The sequence below is a fragment of the Rousettus aegyptiacus genome, unplaced genomic scaffold (assembly GCF_014176215.1).
Source record: "Rousettus aegyptiacus isolate mRouAeg1 unplaced genomic scaffold, mRouAeg1.p scaffold_m13_p_1, whole genome shotgun sequence".
Taxonomy (NCBI): Eukaryota; Metazoa; Chordata; class Mammalia; order Chiroptera; family Pteropodidae; genus Rousettus; species Rousettus aegyptiacus.
Window position 1 is genome coordinate 76,878,618 of NW_023416284.1, and position 16,962 is coordinate 76,895,579.

Consider the following 16,962-nt stretch of genomic DNA (forward strand, 5'->3'; position numbering starts at 1 on the left):
CCTACTAATTTTTGTTTTCTCATTCTATATTTAATTACCATTTTTTGGTTATTATCATGCCACATTCTCTACTAAGTATTACAGATATACATGTATTCATCATATAATCAAAGTAATCCTTTTAAATAAACACAAAAATTTTAATGGCCAGTTTCATGTTCGTGTCAGCCTTTGGAATTGTGCTGGAAATAAAATATATGAAGTCAATTATAACTTGCTATTTCCAGATAAAAATGAGATTAGTGGTTGTAGTTGCCAGGGATTTGGGGATAGGTGTGGGGGGAGGAGGAATGGGGAGTGACTGCTGATGGGTATGGGATTTTGATATGGGGGAAGGGGTAATAAATATGTTCTGGAATTAGATAGTGATGATAGTGGTACAACTCGGTGAATACATTAAAAACCACTGAATAGGAAACTTTAAAATGGTGAATTGTATGTAAGCCATATGCCAATAAAAACAAATTGCTATTTCCTGGGTCTAATAGGTGATTGCCTACTTCTAAGGTCAACTGTTATACAAACATGAGGCTCTCACCACCAAACAAGGCAAAATTAGGGATTTATAATTGATATACAATGGAGCCATTATGTCAATCAATGTTAGACTAGGTGGAACAGACTGTGAGCATAGCTCAAATTCTAGAAAAAGAACTCATCAATGGAAGCTGGAGTATATTTCAAAGAGAAGGTGAGACTTGAGCTTAGGACCAGGGAGGAATAAATAACTTGAAGAGGTGAAATGGGAGACATTCCAAAGAAGAATCCAGGAGGAAGCGATCACAGTGGTCTCTTCACTTTGTTGCCATTCCCTTTTAATTTTATTTTTTATTATAGTGTTTTCAAGAAGAGATGAGAAGACCAGTCTCCAGGGCAGAGGAGGTGGGAGGAAAATCGTGGCTGGACAGAGAAAAGCAATACTAGACAGTGTCTTGATGACTAGGCCTTATCTTGATGTGGGAGGATGCAGGACATTATTATTTGAGGCCCTTGAGCCATGCCGGACAATCACTTATCATTCATTCTGATGTATTTGGACACCTGTATCCTATGTCGTATAATTTGATGTACAGGTAGCTAGTTGGAAAGAAAACATTTGGACTGGGCTGGCCTTTGCAATTTCCCATTTATGAGAGTTATCTAAACTCTGTTTAAGGGAAATGAGGTTTCTTTGTTTTAAAGAAATACCATGCTGCAAGATGGAGGAGGAATTCCTAGGCAACCATCTCATTGCATGTGGGTGTGAAGTGAAAAACCTCTCATTTCTGTAAGTCCAGCGAGTCCAGGGTGAAAAAAGAATAAAATGAATACACATGTGGGCTTTAAACACCACTTTGAAAATTTGGGGCAGGTTTTATTGGCTAAACCACAACATGTCTGGGAGACTTCAGTGATATTTCTATAAAATGCCTCAGATATTTGCCAAAATTCCATGCCAAGGAAGCCAGTCGAACCCATGGCCCAGAAGGCCATGTAAAGGTGGTTCATTCCTGGGACCTGGGACTGATCTATCTATGTCTCTTCAGTGGAACTGGGACACCAGTGGGTGAGCATTTCAGGGAGGATAGACTAAGTGAGAGCAGTCCAGCATCTCTTGTCCCTTAACCTGAGGTAGACTGTGCCACTGCCCTGCTGGTAAGTGCCCCAACCCTGAGCCACTGACACAAATGGAACTTATGTCAATGGTCATTTTACTGGAATATCTTGTAAGCTCTCTCTGGGGTGATGGACGTCTGGGTCTATGGAATTCTTTTATCTTTTGGTAGTAACATTATTACCTTGTTAGCAGTGTAGCATGGTATGACTGCTATTTAAATACCACCTTCCCACCCCCAAAAAAGAATTGTCTGCCATAAAAAAAAAAAAGTGGTTTGGCATAAAGTGAAAGTTTTTAAAAATCCATTTTTCAGATGGACCTCTCTGTTAAATTTTCATATATATATATATATAAAATGTATAAATAAATATACACACACATATATATCTACATATACACATATATGAAACATGTGCATGTGTGTATGTGTATACACACACACACACACACACACACACACACACACACACAAAGCTAATCCATGTGGAATGCTCCTAAGTGAATATGATTGTTTACTAGACTTCTTATTCCATCTTATGGCATTTTATAATAAAATATCAGCAAACTCATAAAGAGGACTTTTTTAAGGTCCATAATCTTTCTAACCATAACAAAAGGGCAGTAAATACATTGTACAAGAGCGCGATGGAAAAAATGTGCTAAAGTATTTCCATAAATCAAATGTAGCACTTTGGCATTGACTCTAAAGCATTAAATTTAGTAAATTAGAACCAGATGATTTTAAAATAGACACTTACATAACTTTACGGTGTGATTTTTTTTTTCTACACAAGTTTATCTTCATGAATTCTCCTTGGTTGCTACCGTAATAGGTATTTAAGAAGTGAGGGCGGCATCTGGGTATTATTCATCTTTGTACCTCCTTTAGTGCCTAGGATTCTGTTGGGCAATGAGTAAGTATTGGTGGACAGGTGGATGAAATCTCAGCAGTGATTAACAAGTACAAGTTAATTGGCAAGGAAATGTAAATATTTATATGGATCTACAGGTAGACACAATACTGCCACCCCACACATAATAGTAAAAATATGTCTTGCTGTCCCTTTTATTGTTAGTATGTGTGTTTAAATCAATGAATTTGAAAGGAAAAGCTGTATCTGCTTTTCATTTGAGTCACCATGCCCCCAACTACCATCACCCTGGAATTTTCCTAATGTATATGTTTCCATTCTATTTCTGCTGTCATAAGAGCCACAGAAAATGCTCCTTTCTGTCATTTCTTCCTCTCCTCTCATACACAATTTTATAATGCAGCTGGTACCTTAAGGACAATCTGGAAATTCAGTGCAAAATATCAACTGAGACGATCCTAAATGTGGTGCCACAGGGGGTACAAATTAATAAAGTATGGTCTTTGCCTCTTAGGAGAATACTTCCTGGCAGAAGGTTAGTCAGGACATCATAGTTCCAAGTGAAAGAGGCTCAATTCTAACTAGGTTAGTCAAAAAAGTATATTTATTGCTTTATGAATCAGGTTGGATAAGCAGACTTCAGGCATGGCTAAATCCAGAGACACAGACAAAAGGATTGGGGTTGTCTCTATTCCTCCACTCCAAATATCTTTGCTTCTTTTTGCATGTAGACTCACACTTTCCTGCTATAAGCACTCTCTACAATGAGGAAAATATATTCAATGCCAAGCATACATTTACAGTTTATGAGCCCAAGCTTCATTTACAAAATCTCAAAGAAAACCTCAGATTGATTCTCTCTGAGTCACATGCCAATTTCGTGGTCCAATCACTGCGGACAGGGGATACATTTTTGTCCTGTTTGGTATGACAGACCAGGCCTGAAAGGTGGTTGGGATGCTCCATTAGTAGAACAATGGAAAGGAGGATGTTTATACCACAAATACTGAGGGTATAAAATTGGCATGGCTGATTGGATATGGGAAGTAAGAGGAAAAAAGAAACAAACAAACAAACAAACAAAAATCTGAATTTTTGATTCTAGACACCTGGGACAATAATGGCATCATCAATAGAAATAGGATAGTTAGAAGTAGACATTGTTTTATTGGGAAGTTTATTATGTGTATTATTAAGTGTTCTCCAGAAAAACAGAAACAATAGGCCAATAGGGCGTGTGTATGTATCTGTGTGTGTGTGAGAGAGAGACAGAGACAGAGACAGAGTCAAAAACAGGGAGAGAGAGTGAGAGAGATTTAAGGGAATGTGTTCACATGACTGTGGAAACTGAAAAGTCCAGAATTTGCAGGGCAGCCTGGCAGGCTGAAGACCTAGGGAAAAACTGATGTTGAAGCTCGAATTCAAAAGCCATCTAGAGCAGAATTCTCTCTTCCTAGGGGGATGTCAGTCTTTTTCTCTTAAATTCTTCAACTGATTAGATGAGGCCCATCCACATATCAGAAGGTAATCTACTTTACTCAGAGTCTACTGATTTAAACGTTCTCAGCTTAAAAAAAATCTTCACAGTAACAACTAGACTAGTATTTGACCAAATATCTGAGTATTGTAGCCTAGCCAAGCTGACACATAAAATTGAACATCACAATATGTGAATATGAGGAGTTTATGAGAAGCCTCTAGAATATTTCAGTGAAGTAGCAACTGAGAGTTTGGAACTCAAAACACAAATCAGGAGATGTGATTGCCATCAGCATAGAAACGAGTGTAGAAATCATTGGAGAGAATAAGATAGATAAAAAAGAAAATACAGAAGGAAAAAGGCTGCAAATGGAACCTTGGGGAAAGCCTGTCTGAAAGGAAGACTGAGAAGTATTGATGGGAGAAGTAGAAGAACGAGAAGAGCCAATTGCTGTGGAGACCATTTCGAAACAGGTGGAGAATGCCAGGAGCCAGGGAGTGCAAAAGACCGAGGCAAGCCTCCACTGCTTTTGTATTGGAGGTGGAGGATCTGATGCAGTGCTCCTCAAAACGGGATACACAGACCCGCACCAGGCCACCATGAGAGCGAAACTGAGAGTGAGCACTTCTCAACTCCGATAGCAATTAAACAGGACTCATTTTATACTGGTTAAACTCAGTAATAATAACAACAAACGAGGCTTGTATTTTCTTTTTTATTTTATTTTTTTAGTTTTAAGTACAGGTTTCCCCTGCTTTTCAAAAGTTCATGTTCTGCCACTTCATTGTTACAAAAGACCTACATTAGTACCAATTTTCGTTAACTGAAGGAAATCTGAAGAGGTTTTCGCTTTTATGAATCAAGGGGGAAAGTGAAAATGGCATTCAGTGTGTGTTTTGCCCGCAGTGGTACAGAGGTAGTGAGCAGCATGATGACGTACAGGCGAGGACGCTCTCCCTGGTGATTATGCTCAGATCTTGGAACTGTGTCTTTGAGCATCTGGGCTTTAACTCCATGTATTTTGTGCATCAATTAGCAAGATGTGCCCTAAGATTATCACTTCTAAGTTATATACCATTTCAGGTTACAAAGGATTCCGTAGGAATGCTCTGCTTTCGGATAGTGGGGAAAACCTGTAGTTTACAAAACTAGTGGTTCAGGATGGATGGAGAATGGAAAACACTGGTAATTTACAGTGCAGAGCTTGAGAAGCGCTGGCCTGCATGGTGGTCAGTTGAGTGGATGGCAGCAGCAGCAGTGAGGAGGCCTGAGTGGGAGGCCAGGACTCTGTTCACCCTCTGGTTTGGCAAGTGAAAGAGAGGGAGCACTTGGTTTGATGTTGAGGGAAACAGAGGTGGCAAAGAAAAGGTACCGAAGGACTGGAAAGTGTATTGGTGGCCCACGCTTACCTGCTGTTATAAAGTATAAAAGTCTATAGTGCTTTCAAAACTCATTTGGCAGTAAAACTTGACCAGGCTTGGCCTAAAGTGATACATATTCTTCATTTACTTCGCTTGGTATGACTCTCGGTACATTCATCTGCTGAAATATGAGCGAGTTTGCGTATGGGATGCTGGCCCGGGTACCACTGGTTTTGCAGTCTGTAGTATGGATGTTAAATCTGTTTCTAAAATCTAAAATAGTCTGAATTCCACAACTTGTCTGGGCTCCAGGTTTTTGAACAAGGAACTGTGGATCTGTATTCTGGACAAGGAAGACATGAATGTACTTGTAGAGAGCAGGATGTGAAAGATTGGGGGTGCAAATGAGAGAAGGGAGGGTTGGAGAGCGGAGTCCCAGAGTAGACTTGAGAGTGGGGATTAAAAAGCACAGACAGCTCTGTGTTTTTTAATCCCCCACCCCCCACACACCCCCGATTCCCAGAATTGTACAAGAGATGGCTTTTGAAAATATAGAGCAATTTTTTGAGATGGCAAAATTGAAAGCTGCAGAACATGTGGCCCCTATCTTTTAAGAAAGGGCATAAGCCTTGCTTCTTCTCCCAACCCTCTACCTTTCTGAAGACCAGAAGCTCCAAAGGCTGATTAAAGCATGAGTCATAAGAACTGCAGGCAATGAAGCTCAAGAAAATCCTCGCAACAACCCTTGTCTACACCGTCTAGTCTGAAATCACAGGGTGCCAGGACCTAAGCAAATTAAGGGAACTTATACTTAACATCTGTAAACCTCAGTGGTTGTGAGTGAGTAAGCCTTAAAGTCCTGGTGCATGCTCATTAGCAGAGATCCCCTTCGGTTTTTCTTATAAAGAAGGGAGCCGCTCTTTATTTCTCAGCTTCAGTGGGCAGAATGGAATGTGCTGTCTACTCTCCACACAGCAAGTCAAGGGTGGATGCTGGTGTCTCTGCAAGTGCCCAGTCTCTGGCCCACGCTGGAAAAGCATTCCTCTGGCAGACAAAATAAAAGATTGCTGATAGCTGGAGCATTTTGTTTGCTTTCTAAAATGAATCAAACTCTTCAAAAGCTTGTATTTAACAATGCCGGGTGTGCTGTGTCCCCATACCACATTCCTCTCATCTTGCCACCCCCTACCCAACCCCAGGCCCTGCATTACTCAGATTCCTTTTACTCGCTCATCAGTACCAGCTGGCGGCTGCCTGGGCCAGCCAGACAGGCCAGATGCCCTGGGACGGGGCCTGCTGGACAACTCTCTAGCCTCAGCTGAGGAGAGCACGGAGGAACAGGAGGCAGGCTTCCTTGGAGAACTGGGTCAGCTGGGCTCTTATAGGCTCACATTCCCCAGAAGGGGAATACGTCTCCAAGTGCAAAGAAATGGTTTACCCAGTGTCTCCAGGAAAGTGGTATTTTGGCGTTTAAAATACCCACTCCCATGTTCCCCTATTCTTTTCCACCCCACCTCCACACTAGAGTTATACAGGATGCTGGACGTGGAAGGTAACCTTTAGCAGCCAGAGTGTCTGGAGAATGGTAAAGCTTGGGAGTAGATTGAAAACAGAACATTCAGTCCCATGCAGGAATTTAGGTCACATAGTCCGTTAGCTTCTTTGTTTAGTCCACGTAGACAGTAGCAAAAAGTGGAGAATGGGAAGGGGGCTGCAAAGTGCTAGCATATTAGGTCATGTTACCATGTCATAGTATATCTACAGTGATAATATATATGTGAAGAGGGGTCAGGAAGATGTTTCCAATTTAAGAATATATAAAGGAAGAACAAACGTTAACAAGAAAGAACATGCTGCCTTTGTTCCTTCTTATTTAATAAATATTATATAGCACTATTATTGTGTTGGGCAGTGTCTTTGGAAAGAGTAGAAGACCATTCTCCTTCCAGTTATGGAATTCCTGTGTATTTGGTCTTGACAGATCACCTTGACCTTTGCAAAAATCCACAGTCTAAAGTTTCTACCAGCAGAAGAGATTTCTATGACAGTTTCATATAACAATTGTTTATTTGGACAAACTAAAACATTCAATAACAGAACACCTCATGGCTAGAGAAAACAGGAGAAAGCTTTTGCCAGGCAGTCTGCACAAGTTTACTATTAAACTCCTTTCGTTCCACTAAACTTCATTCCTGGGCCCAGCAGGATACATACAAATGGTAGAAATTTAAACTTTGCACATTTGTAAAGATAAATAAACCTAATCCTTTATTATGTGTTTCTAATTTTTCATATAATTTCACCCACAAATGAACTCCCCCAAATTGTTTATATGAAGAAAATACTAAGTGCCAAAATGGAGCCTCACGATTGCTTGTCATATTTCACTGGAGTTGAGTGAATTTGCTTAATGTGTAATTTAATCTGTTACATTGTTTAGTTCTTTGGAGAAAAAAGGTAATAATTAAGTATTCCAAAGTTATAATAACACTATTATATATGTACATGTATGTGTATGTGTATGTGCATGTATATGTATATGTATATGTATAGCATCAAAAATTTCACAATTGCACAGTTTTTCAAAAATCAAGTCAAAGTATTGCCCACAATCATCTCATTTACAGGGATTCGCTGGGTTCTTGTAGCACAGTATTACATGTATTCATTCATGGTTAATCAAGGACTGAGAGGGACCTAAGGCACTCAGTTTTGGTACTTTACCTTTGGAAAGATTAAAGCCACCTCAAAGAGTGTGAGATGAAAGGCAGAAAGCAGTGGTACTGAGGTTGGGAAAAGAGGGTGGTGGATTTTTAAAAGGATAGTAATAACAACACACTTATAAATTTGGCTGAGTGAAGGGGTCAATGAGACCTCGTAAAGTCTTCACAATGTGGGAATCCAGCATGTCATGCAGGAAACAGAGATCTAGAGGAATCATTTCTAATCTCTGTTGTTTAGCGCCACACCCCACCGCAGGTGGCTCATCATTGAGTAAAAATAAGAAATAAGTCAGGGAGGAACAAAATTAGAAGTAATTCAGAAATCATGAGTCAACGAGTCTTTTTAATAAACACCACCCTCCATCTGCAGCAACAAATATTTTTAAACAATGCCTTTAACAAATCTTTCAGAAAACAGAGTTTATTCCTAGGACATGGTTACACTGTAGTTAAAAAGCATGGGGGATGGATGGCCTTCATGAGGTCTCTTGTGCCAAAATATTAGCAAAGGAAATGAATGAAAGGTCCATTCCATAGCACATTAAGAAGCAAGCATTAAAGACTGTTCTTGGAGCTTTTCTCCAGTAGTATACTTTCATTCATTCCTAGAGTTTGATCTGCTCAACAGATAAAAGAAGGCTATTGCCTAGAATGAAAGCTGTTCTTTCCCCTGCCTGCTGAAAGCGATTTACGTTTTCCATGTTGATGTCAGTAAAGGCGGAATGCATGGACAAGACACAGGCCTTTGAGAAAATGTAAGATGACATTCAGTTAGCTGCTTACGTGCAGAGGGGATACAGCTGAAGAAAAGCTAGGATCTCCTTCTACAAGTTATTTAAGATCTTATTGTGGAGAAGAACCTCTCACAGGTGAAACAGTACAATGCAATAACTAAGCACTAAATGATATGCTACACACATAAAACTGGATACAGAATCATAGAATCTTTTGAATATGTAAATTCTAAGGCCTCACACCAGGCCCACTAAATCCAGCTTGAATGGGAGAAGTCTCAGCATTCAAGATTGTTTTTTAAGGAGGTCAGATTTGGGGAGTGCTGTGGCCATGGGTGATAAGAGAGACACAGAGGGTGTTTCAGGGAATATGAACAATGGAGAGATTTTCTAGAAAAGGTTTAATGAAATAAATAGAGTTCAAACTGGGGGAAAGATAGGATATAAGTAAGCAGAATGATGCAAGAAGGACAGTCTAGGAAAGAGGGACAACATATATATAGACCTGAAAGTACAAGTGAGAGGTGTATTTGTTTGTAGGCACACTCTTATCCCTAGTCACAGCTTGAGAAGAATACTTTGTTAGACTTAGTCCCACTAGGGTATTAGACGCTATCTTACAAATGGAGACTCAGACAACAAAGGCACCCAGAGGAAGCCTTGGGTAGTATAACACACCGCAGTCTCAGGAGCCAGAAAGCCTGCATTCAGTATCAGAGCTGCCACTCGCCTGTCCATAACTTTGTACCAGGTGTAGAATCTCTCCAAGTCTCAGTTTTGTTACATGTAAAACTAGAACACTACAACCTACCTCACAGGGTTGTTATATAAAAAGAATATTAAATGAAATAAGGTTTGCGAATATCTAATACAGTACCTGGAATCAGGGATGGTTTCAATTGAGATGAAATGAACCAGGGGCCAGTTAGATTAAAGAAAACTCTCAATGGCTCATCTCTGTTTTGAGAGGTTTCTGGAGACATGTAGAATTGAAAAGTTGCTGCCTCAGATTATTTTTTGAAATAACTTTGGTATATGTAGACTTTTTTAAAAAATGATATCAAATTAGAAATGGTAAAACATGGCCCTGTAATAGGTATTTCTAAATTGTTTCTCTGTGGATGCTTTAGTCTGAACTCAGGGATGGATGTATTTTGCACTATTCTAAAGCACAGATCGGCAGACTTCTTCTGTGGAAGGCCAGATAATACTTTTTTTTTAGCTTTGCATACATTTTTTACTACTTCTGATACAACCTACACATGCCTGACATTGCAGCTCAAAAGACAATGCATAAATGATTGGGTGCCTGTGTTCCAATAAATATTTACAGACACTTAAATTTAAATTTCACATAATTTTCACATGTCATAAAATAATATTCTTCTTTTGATTTCTTCCATTTAAAAAGGTAGCTCTTAGCTCATAGGTCATATAAAAACAGGTGCTCACAAGCCAAGAACTGACCCCTGTCCAAGAGCCAGAAATGACAACAGGATTCAACTTGATTCTGAAAAAGTACATCTTAGCTCCACTTCTAATAAGTGTAAACTGCACTGCTGCCCTCAAATATAAGTCCTTCCCATTCCCTTCATGGGTATCAGACAGAACCTCCAGATAGCACACATTCTTTGAAGTCACATTTATCCTCTTAATCATTCATTCAGCAAGCATTTAAACGCCTGTAAGGTATAAGCCTGCAGGGGACATGGTGTTGAACAAAATGGTACCCCGTACCCCTGGAGCTCACCTCGAAGCTGGGGAAACAGACGTCAATAAATCATTAAGATACAGCATGGAAGAGCTTGGTAATAATACCCAAGTACTTGGTAATAATACCAAGTACTTGGGTAATATTCCAAGTACAATGGTGGTATAGTAAAGAGAAGGAGGAATTAGTTCTGAAAGGGCGAGGTGAGCAGGGTGAGAGTTGTTGACATGTAAGTACAAACAAGTCAGTATTCGGGCTAGGCTTGATAGCAGAGGAGTGAAGGGAGGAAAACTTCTGCAGAGGGACTCATCTGTGCAAAGTCAAAATGGTATAAGTGAGTGTTGGATTTAGTGAGTTGCCTCCCCACCCCTCACACACACACCCTGCTTGTAGCTAGAATGTGTGGGATGTGGAGAGAGGAGATCATGGGAGATGAGGCCAGAAAGAGAGGGTGAGCTCAGATATAGTCTATGCCAAAGTGTGCATATTTTGTTTTTAAAGGCATTGAGGTGCTCCTAGGGGTTTTTAAACATAGCAGTAATGTGATTGGCTCTGTGCTCTAGAAATTAAACAAGTAGCAATGTGGTAGCAGGAAGAGATCTCGGGCAGAGACACTATAAAGAATGACTGGACTAAGCCAGACAAGAGATAGAGGACTGACCTGAAGTATTGACTGTTGTTCTGATCTAAGCCGGGGTAAGGGGAGGTGGGAGAGCCTGTAAGTGTGTTCGCTCTCTGCACAGTGTCTTTGTCCTCTATATGAAGGGCCGAACTAGACTCCCAAGGTCACTTCCTGTCCTCATATGCTCTGTTTGTCCTTCACTCTTAGACGGCAGCCACATGGTTGTGGACAAAAGAGTGAATCTCTTCATTCTAACATCATCTTGATTTTTTGCAGTATCCATGCTAGTGCCCAGTGGCAGCTGGAAATTGTTGGATGATATTCAATGCCATTTCCTTTGCTCCTGCCTGCTCTAGCGAGTGTCTGAGGAGACAGAGCCTTTGGCAGACAAACAGGCAGGTGGCAAGATTGACAGGGTAAGAGAGTGCTGGTGAGCATAGGGTAGGGTTGGATCCCATTTTAGCCTGTGGGAGTACTAGAACAACTCTACAAATCAATCAGCAGCATTTATATGGCACAGTTTAAAAGGTATTTTTACTTCCCAAATCTCAGGTAATAGATGAGGAGAAGCTTGTTTCACTGTTCATTGAGAGAATTTGTGTTTCCCCAAAAGATTTTGAAGGAAAAATTCTGGATGATGTTAATAATGTAATTACTACCTGCATTATTATATAAACTGCATTAAAACCAGAGCTCAATATTTTAATTAATAACCTGCTATCCTTGAGTGTTTAAACAAAAGGTAAAAAAAGGGAAACAGATCACATCATTCCCTGCTCTAAATGCATCAGTGACTTCCTGTCACATTCAAGAGAAAGCCCAAACTGCTACCACCTATCTCTCTGAGCTTGTCCTCTTCACCCCTTCCCTGGGTGTGCCTTCATGGGGTGTATGGACTACTCACTGCTCTTAAACATACCAAGCTCATTATTCCTCAAGCCCTATCCATTGGCCACATCCTCTATCGAGAATGTTCTTTCCCAGATATTTAAGGGTATCTCTCATGTTACTCAGACTTCTGCTTCAACATTACCTCCACAGAAGGTCTTACCTGACCACTCTTTCTAAAATAAGACCACCCCCGCCCCACATCCTGGCCTGTTTTCTTCTAGTAATTTTCTCTGCTTAATTTTTATTAATGGCATTTATCACTCCAAATTTATACTATATATTCATTTAATTATTGTCCCCCACTCCCACTAGATTGTAAGCTCCATGAGGGTAAGACCTTGCCTGGGCTGCTGTTGTATCCTTCCCACCCAGAACAGTACCTGGCACATAGTAGGTGCTCAATTGATATTTCTTAAATTAGAAAGCTGCCCTGTGAATGGATGGCACACAAATGAAGGGATTCCTCTCCCTTCCCCTGAATTCCTACCACACTTTTAACATCGTTCACAGTCTAATAGTGACAACAGTTCTAATTAATCAAATAATTAAATATTAATATTATTTACTCGATATTTAATATTAATACTATACAATATAGTAAAAAGTAACATATAATAAATTTAATATTAAAATAATAATAATAACCACTTATTAAGGTCTTACTATATGCCATGCACTGTTACTATCTATCTACATTATCTCAAATAATCTTTATTATAGTCTTGGCAGGTAGACATTATTAGTTTTTCTATCTTATACTTCACGACACCAAAATTAGAAAGTTAAGAAATTTGTTGAGCTTCTAACACAGGCTTAACTGCCTTCAACATCCTTGGGCTTTTCTTTATAAAACTAACAATACAATGGCCCAAACTACCTTGAAATGAATGTCAGGCGGATTTTAACTGTCTTACTGTACAGGACAGAAACAGGAAAGTGGGACGGCCACTTGATGTGAATTAAGCTTTCTAGTAGAGAATGAAATGACAAAAAGCCCTAGCTTCTGTATTGGGAAACTGTTTTGAAAGCATTAAAATGGGGTGAGATAGTGTTCACTACTCAAAGGTACTCATCAAACAAAACAGAAGGAGGATTCAGCTTTCCTGCTTAGGAAGCCAAAGGAATGTTATCTAGATCTCCTGGAGGCCACGAGACTCATCTTACAGATGGGAAGGCCTTTGACTAACTCAGGCAGACACCAAAAAACAATTTCCTGCAAACTAAAGGCTCTCCCATAAGTCTGTGGGACTGTTAGGAATATCTTTGCAGTGCAGTATTTTTCATGCTTCGCTTGAGTTCAGAAAGACCTTCCAGAATCACTCAGGCTCATTTTCACTCTAAGGCTAAATGAGGAATAGCAAGACCTAGTGAATGCCTCAACCAGTGTGTCAACCTCATTATGACCGCCTGGGGTCATGTCCAGGGAATAGGTGCCACATTAAATTTCGAACTAAACCGTGAGCCCTGGATCTGGAAACTACTTTTGTAAGGCAGCTGTTCTCCTAATCTTTTTGCTTAGATCTTAAAAGTAATTTTAATCCATTGAGAATGGGAAGGGTGGGGGACAAATCAAACTGATTTTGGTCCAACTTGGCTGGGAAAAAAATAAGGGCTGATTTTTCCATCTAAGTCGTGTAGTCTGGTTGGAGTCCATCCCACTCAGGGACAGCTGGACAGCTATTGTCTGCACTCACCACTTCTGAATCCTGAGGCCCAGTTAGAGGGAATTTTCCCCTCACCTCTCTATCCTTCAGGAAAGTTGCTAAAAGTAACCATTTCTGTCCTCTCCTGGGTGATGTCTTTCTCTACAGAAATCATGAAGCTGAACCAAATGTCCTGTGCTTCACTGTGGAGAGATGGGTCTTTTTAAGCAGTCTCATCAAACAGTAGGCATCTTTTTGTTCCCTGGATAATAAGTGTTGGTGGGTTAATGGGTCACCTTCAGGAGAGAGGTCAGAAAGAAAAACTGCAGTATTCAAAGCTGGAGCTAGAAATGCCAGCCATCAAAGAACACAGTATTCTGTAGACAGTGATGATATATAGGGTGTGCACTAGCCAGCCCCATCTGAGGGGTCACATCTAACCATTATCCTCAGCAAAGCCAGAGAAAGTCGTTGAATGTGGCTGACACTCAATTCTGTGAGGCTCTAGCGAGAAGCTGGCCAGGGCACCCTGGTGCCTGGGCTAGGGAGTTCTTTTTGACTGAGGGAGAATTATATTCTGGCTCCTTGCAGACTAATGTCGCAAGTACTTTGAACACTGAAAAGAACAAAAAAAGCAAACAGCCACAAAAAAGGAGAGGGAGGGAAGAGAGGAGAGAGAGAGAGATATCAGCAGGGGTAGTTAGTAAAAAAGGGCAGGGAGACAGAAAACCTTTTGTTCCCCAGAATTCGTTTCATGTAAAGATTGAGAAGTGAATGGCTTTGAAATGAAATGGGTTTATGAAGTAGTTGCTAGGTCACAGGAAGCACGATTGTCAGACTGCATGTGCATTCTATTTCTTTAAAACATAGGTTAATCTTTAAAAGAAAAATTTACCTCCTTTTCCCAGGTTTTTTGGGGGCAGGATAAAATTGGGAACAGTTCCCCACTTTGTTTTATTTTCCAACCTTTCTGATAATGTAAAATAAATGATCATATTACAAGTTCTTTGTCGGTTTTCAGAAGTTAAGAGCTGGGCGGAGCATCGCATTACCTTGGCCTACTAGCCAATGACAGGAGGGTATGCAAATACAGTGCGTGATGGTCCCGTCTCAATCAAAGCAGTGAGCTCAGAGGCTTTGGAGCATATCCGTGTCGCAGCTCCGCGCAAAAGGACTGCAAAATCGGCCTTAGCCCAGGACGTTCTCACTTTCATTTAGCACTACACTCGATGGAGGCGCGGGCACACCAGTGCTTAATGCAGTCTAACTAGTGTAGGAAAACGACTCAGTTCACCGCTGCCGAGATGAAGTATAAGGTAAGAGAGGGCCTTTTACATAAGGTTTCGGGGGGCGGGGGAGAGAGAGAGAGAGAGAGAGAGAGAGAGAGAGAGAGAGAGAGAGAGAGAGAGCGCGAAGAGAGAGAGAGAGGAATGAGAGAGAGAGTGTGTGTGCGCGCGCGTGTGTGTCCTATTGTGACAGCTCCTGTGCAGGGACGCCTTGTATGCCCGAGAGAATTCTGAGATGGGTTTCAGTCACTGAATTTGGCATGCAAACAGGCAGGCAGAGACCCAGTTGCTAAGACCCACTCTGGGAGTTCACAGCACGCTGAGGTCCATCTCCACTGAAAGTTTTGGGGAATTCGTCTTAGAGCCGATCTGTGGCGGCCACTGTAGATCAGAGGGTGTCTAATCTACTTAAAGTGGAGCAAGCATTAGCTCAAGTTTTCGCGGGTCCCCCCAGCCTGGCCTCCAATGTCTGGAGGTAGCCGGGGAGCTGTACTAAGAGTGGAATCAGAACTGCTGAGTCTCTCAGACTGGCTCTTAAAACAGTTTTCAGCCTTTGCTTTAAGCGTTTCGTCCGGGAAGCAGTTTGCCATGTGTACTTTTGGTGGTAGAAATTAAAAGTCACAGGTGGTATACGGCTGATGATGAGAATTTTTATATCCTTAAATGACGTTGGTTGTAAGAACAAATGTGTATTTGCCATTTCGTGAAAACGTTTTTATTGGCGCTTGAATGGACTGAAGTTCTGAAGGCTCAGGTGAATTTATTGTCTCCTGAAGCTTACAGAGTGCCATGACACTTCGGCAGCATAATTTTCCCATCCATTTTGCACCATTTGTGTGTTTATTCTTGGCAAAAGGATTATAACTTGCTCAGCATATACCATTTTAAGTCACCCCCAGAGAGGAGGCAAGGAGTTTCCATGGACACTGTACAGAGCAGATTGCAATGAATTGGGTGTGGATTTTCCTTAAAGGATGAATGCTTCTATTCTAGAATAGACACTAGTATTAGTGCTTTTGAATAAAAGTGTTATTATTAAAATGAATTCTCGCAAGGTGGCTATGCTTTTGGATTGACAATTTGTATTACTTCTGTGAACTTCATATTGTGGTAGCTGGGAGCTACTTCGCTTTCTTGCCGAATTATCTATTTACTTACTTACTTATTTATTTATATGGTGACATTGGTTAATGAAATCCACTAAGTTTCATCTGTACACTTCAACTGGCCCATCCTTTTTTAATGTGCTGTTGTAAATACTTGGTTATGGCTATTAGCCACTGGCTAACCTCAGTGATAAATCATTTCTTGGAAAGTTATAAATCTTAATTCAAAGCCCTAAATCTAACTGTTGAAAGCCTTTGTTTATAAGGTATGAGTTATAGTTCTCCTTGAAAAGGTTAAACCTGTCTGAAGACATAGGTATCAGTTATCACTCTACTATCGGCTTTCTGTTATCTGCCTCAATAGGAAAGATCAGAGGAATGGATAATCTTGAAGATTCTTAATATTTGACTTCAAGGTGCAACCAGAAACAAATCCTCCTATCTGGCAGGATAGTTCACCTTGAACTAGTTCACCTGAATTTTCAGTTTCCTTATTTAGAGTAGTGATAGGACTTACATGTTATTTAGCCTGCATTGAGTCTTTGTCTCTCTTCTCCCTATTGTAGAATGCCTTTAGTTAATAAAAACAGCTTGCAAAAGAAAATAAAGATAATTTGTTCATAAATTTATTATTGGAAAGTACAAAGGGCTGAAATTAATATCGAATGTTGCAGTCTAGAAAGTGACAAAAGTGACAGTCTAAAGTCACTTTTATTCAGTGTCTTCATCATGTTTAGTTTTACTCTTATGGAAAGAAAACGTCATGGCAACAGATTATATAAATTTCAACTGGCCCTCACAAAGAAAACCTGCCTCTCTGCCAGGTCTTACCAGTGTTGAATACCCTACCAATTGAGGTAAATACATGATTGTATTAGCTTGTGGATTCCTTCACCAGCAAAGGTCCTGAATTCTCTAACTGACCAAATGACAGAT

The 16,962-nt window shown here is 40.4% G+C and overlaps 1 protein-coding gene across 3 annotated transcripts in view; it reads left to right on the top strand.

Annotated features, from left to right (window-relative positions):
• NEDD9 (neural precursor cell expressed, developmentally down-regulated 9) overlaps nucleotides 1-16,962 on the top strand; it is a 169,898-nt gene that overhangs the window by 111,789 nt on the left and 41,147 nt on the right. The window contains exon 1 of one of the 3 annotated variants that reach the window (XM_016118788.2): nucleotides 14,747-14,950. The exons of 1 other annotated variant lie outside the window; for it this stretch is intronic. Coding sequence is in view for 1 of the 2 variants with exons in the window: in XM_016118786.2 (XP_015974272.2) it covers nucleotides 14,939-14,950 (12 nt within the window). In the remaining variant the exon portion in view is untranslated. Of the gene's footprint in view, nucleotides 1-14,746; nucleotides 14,951-16,962 lie in introns of those variants that run through there. One more of the 3 variants, XM_016118786.2, reaches the window with a different exon arrangement.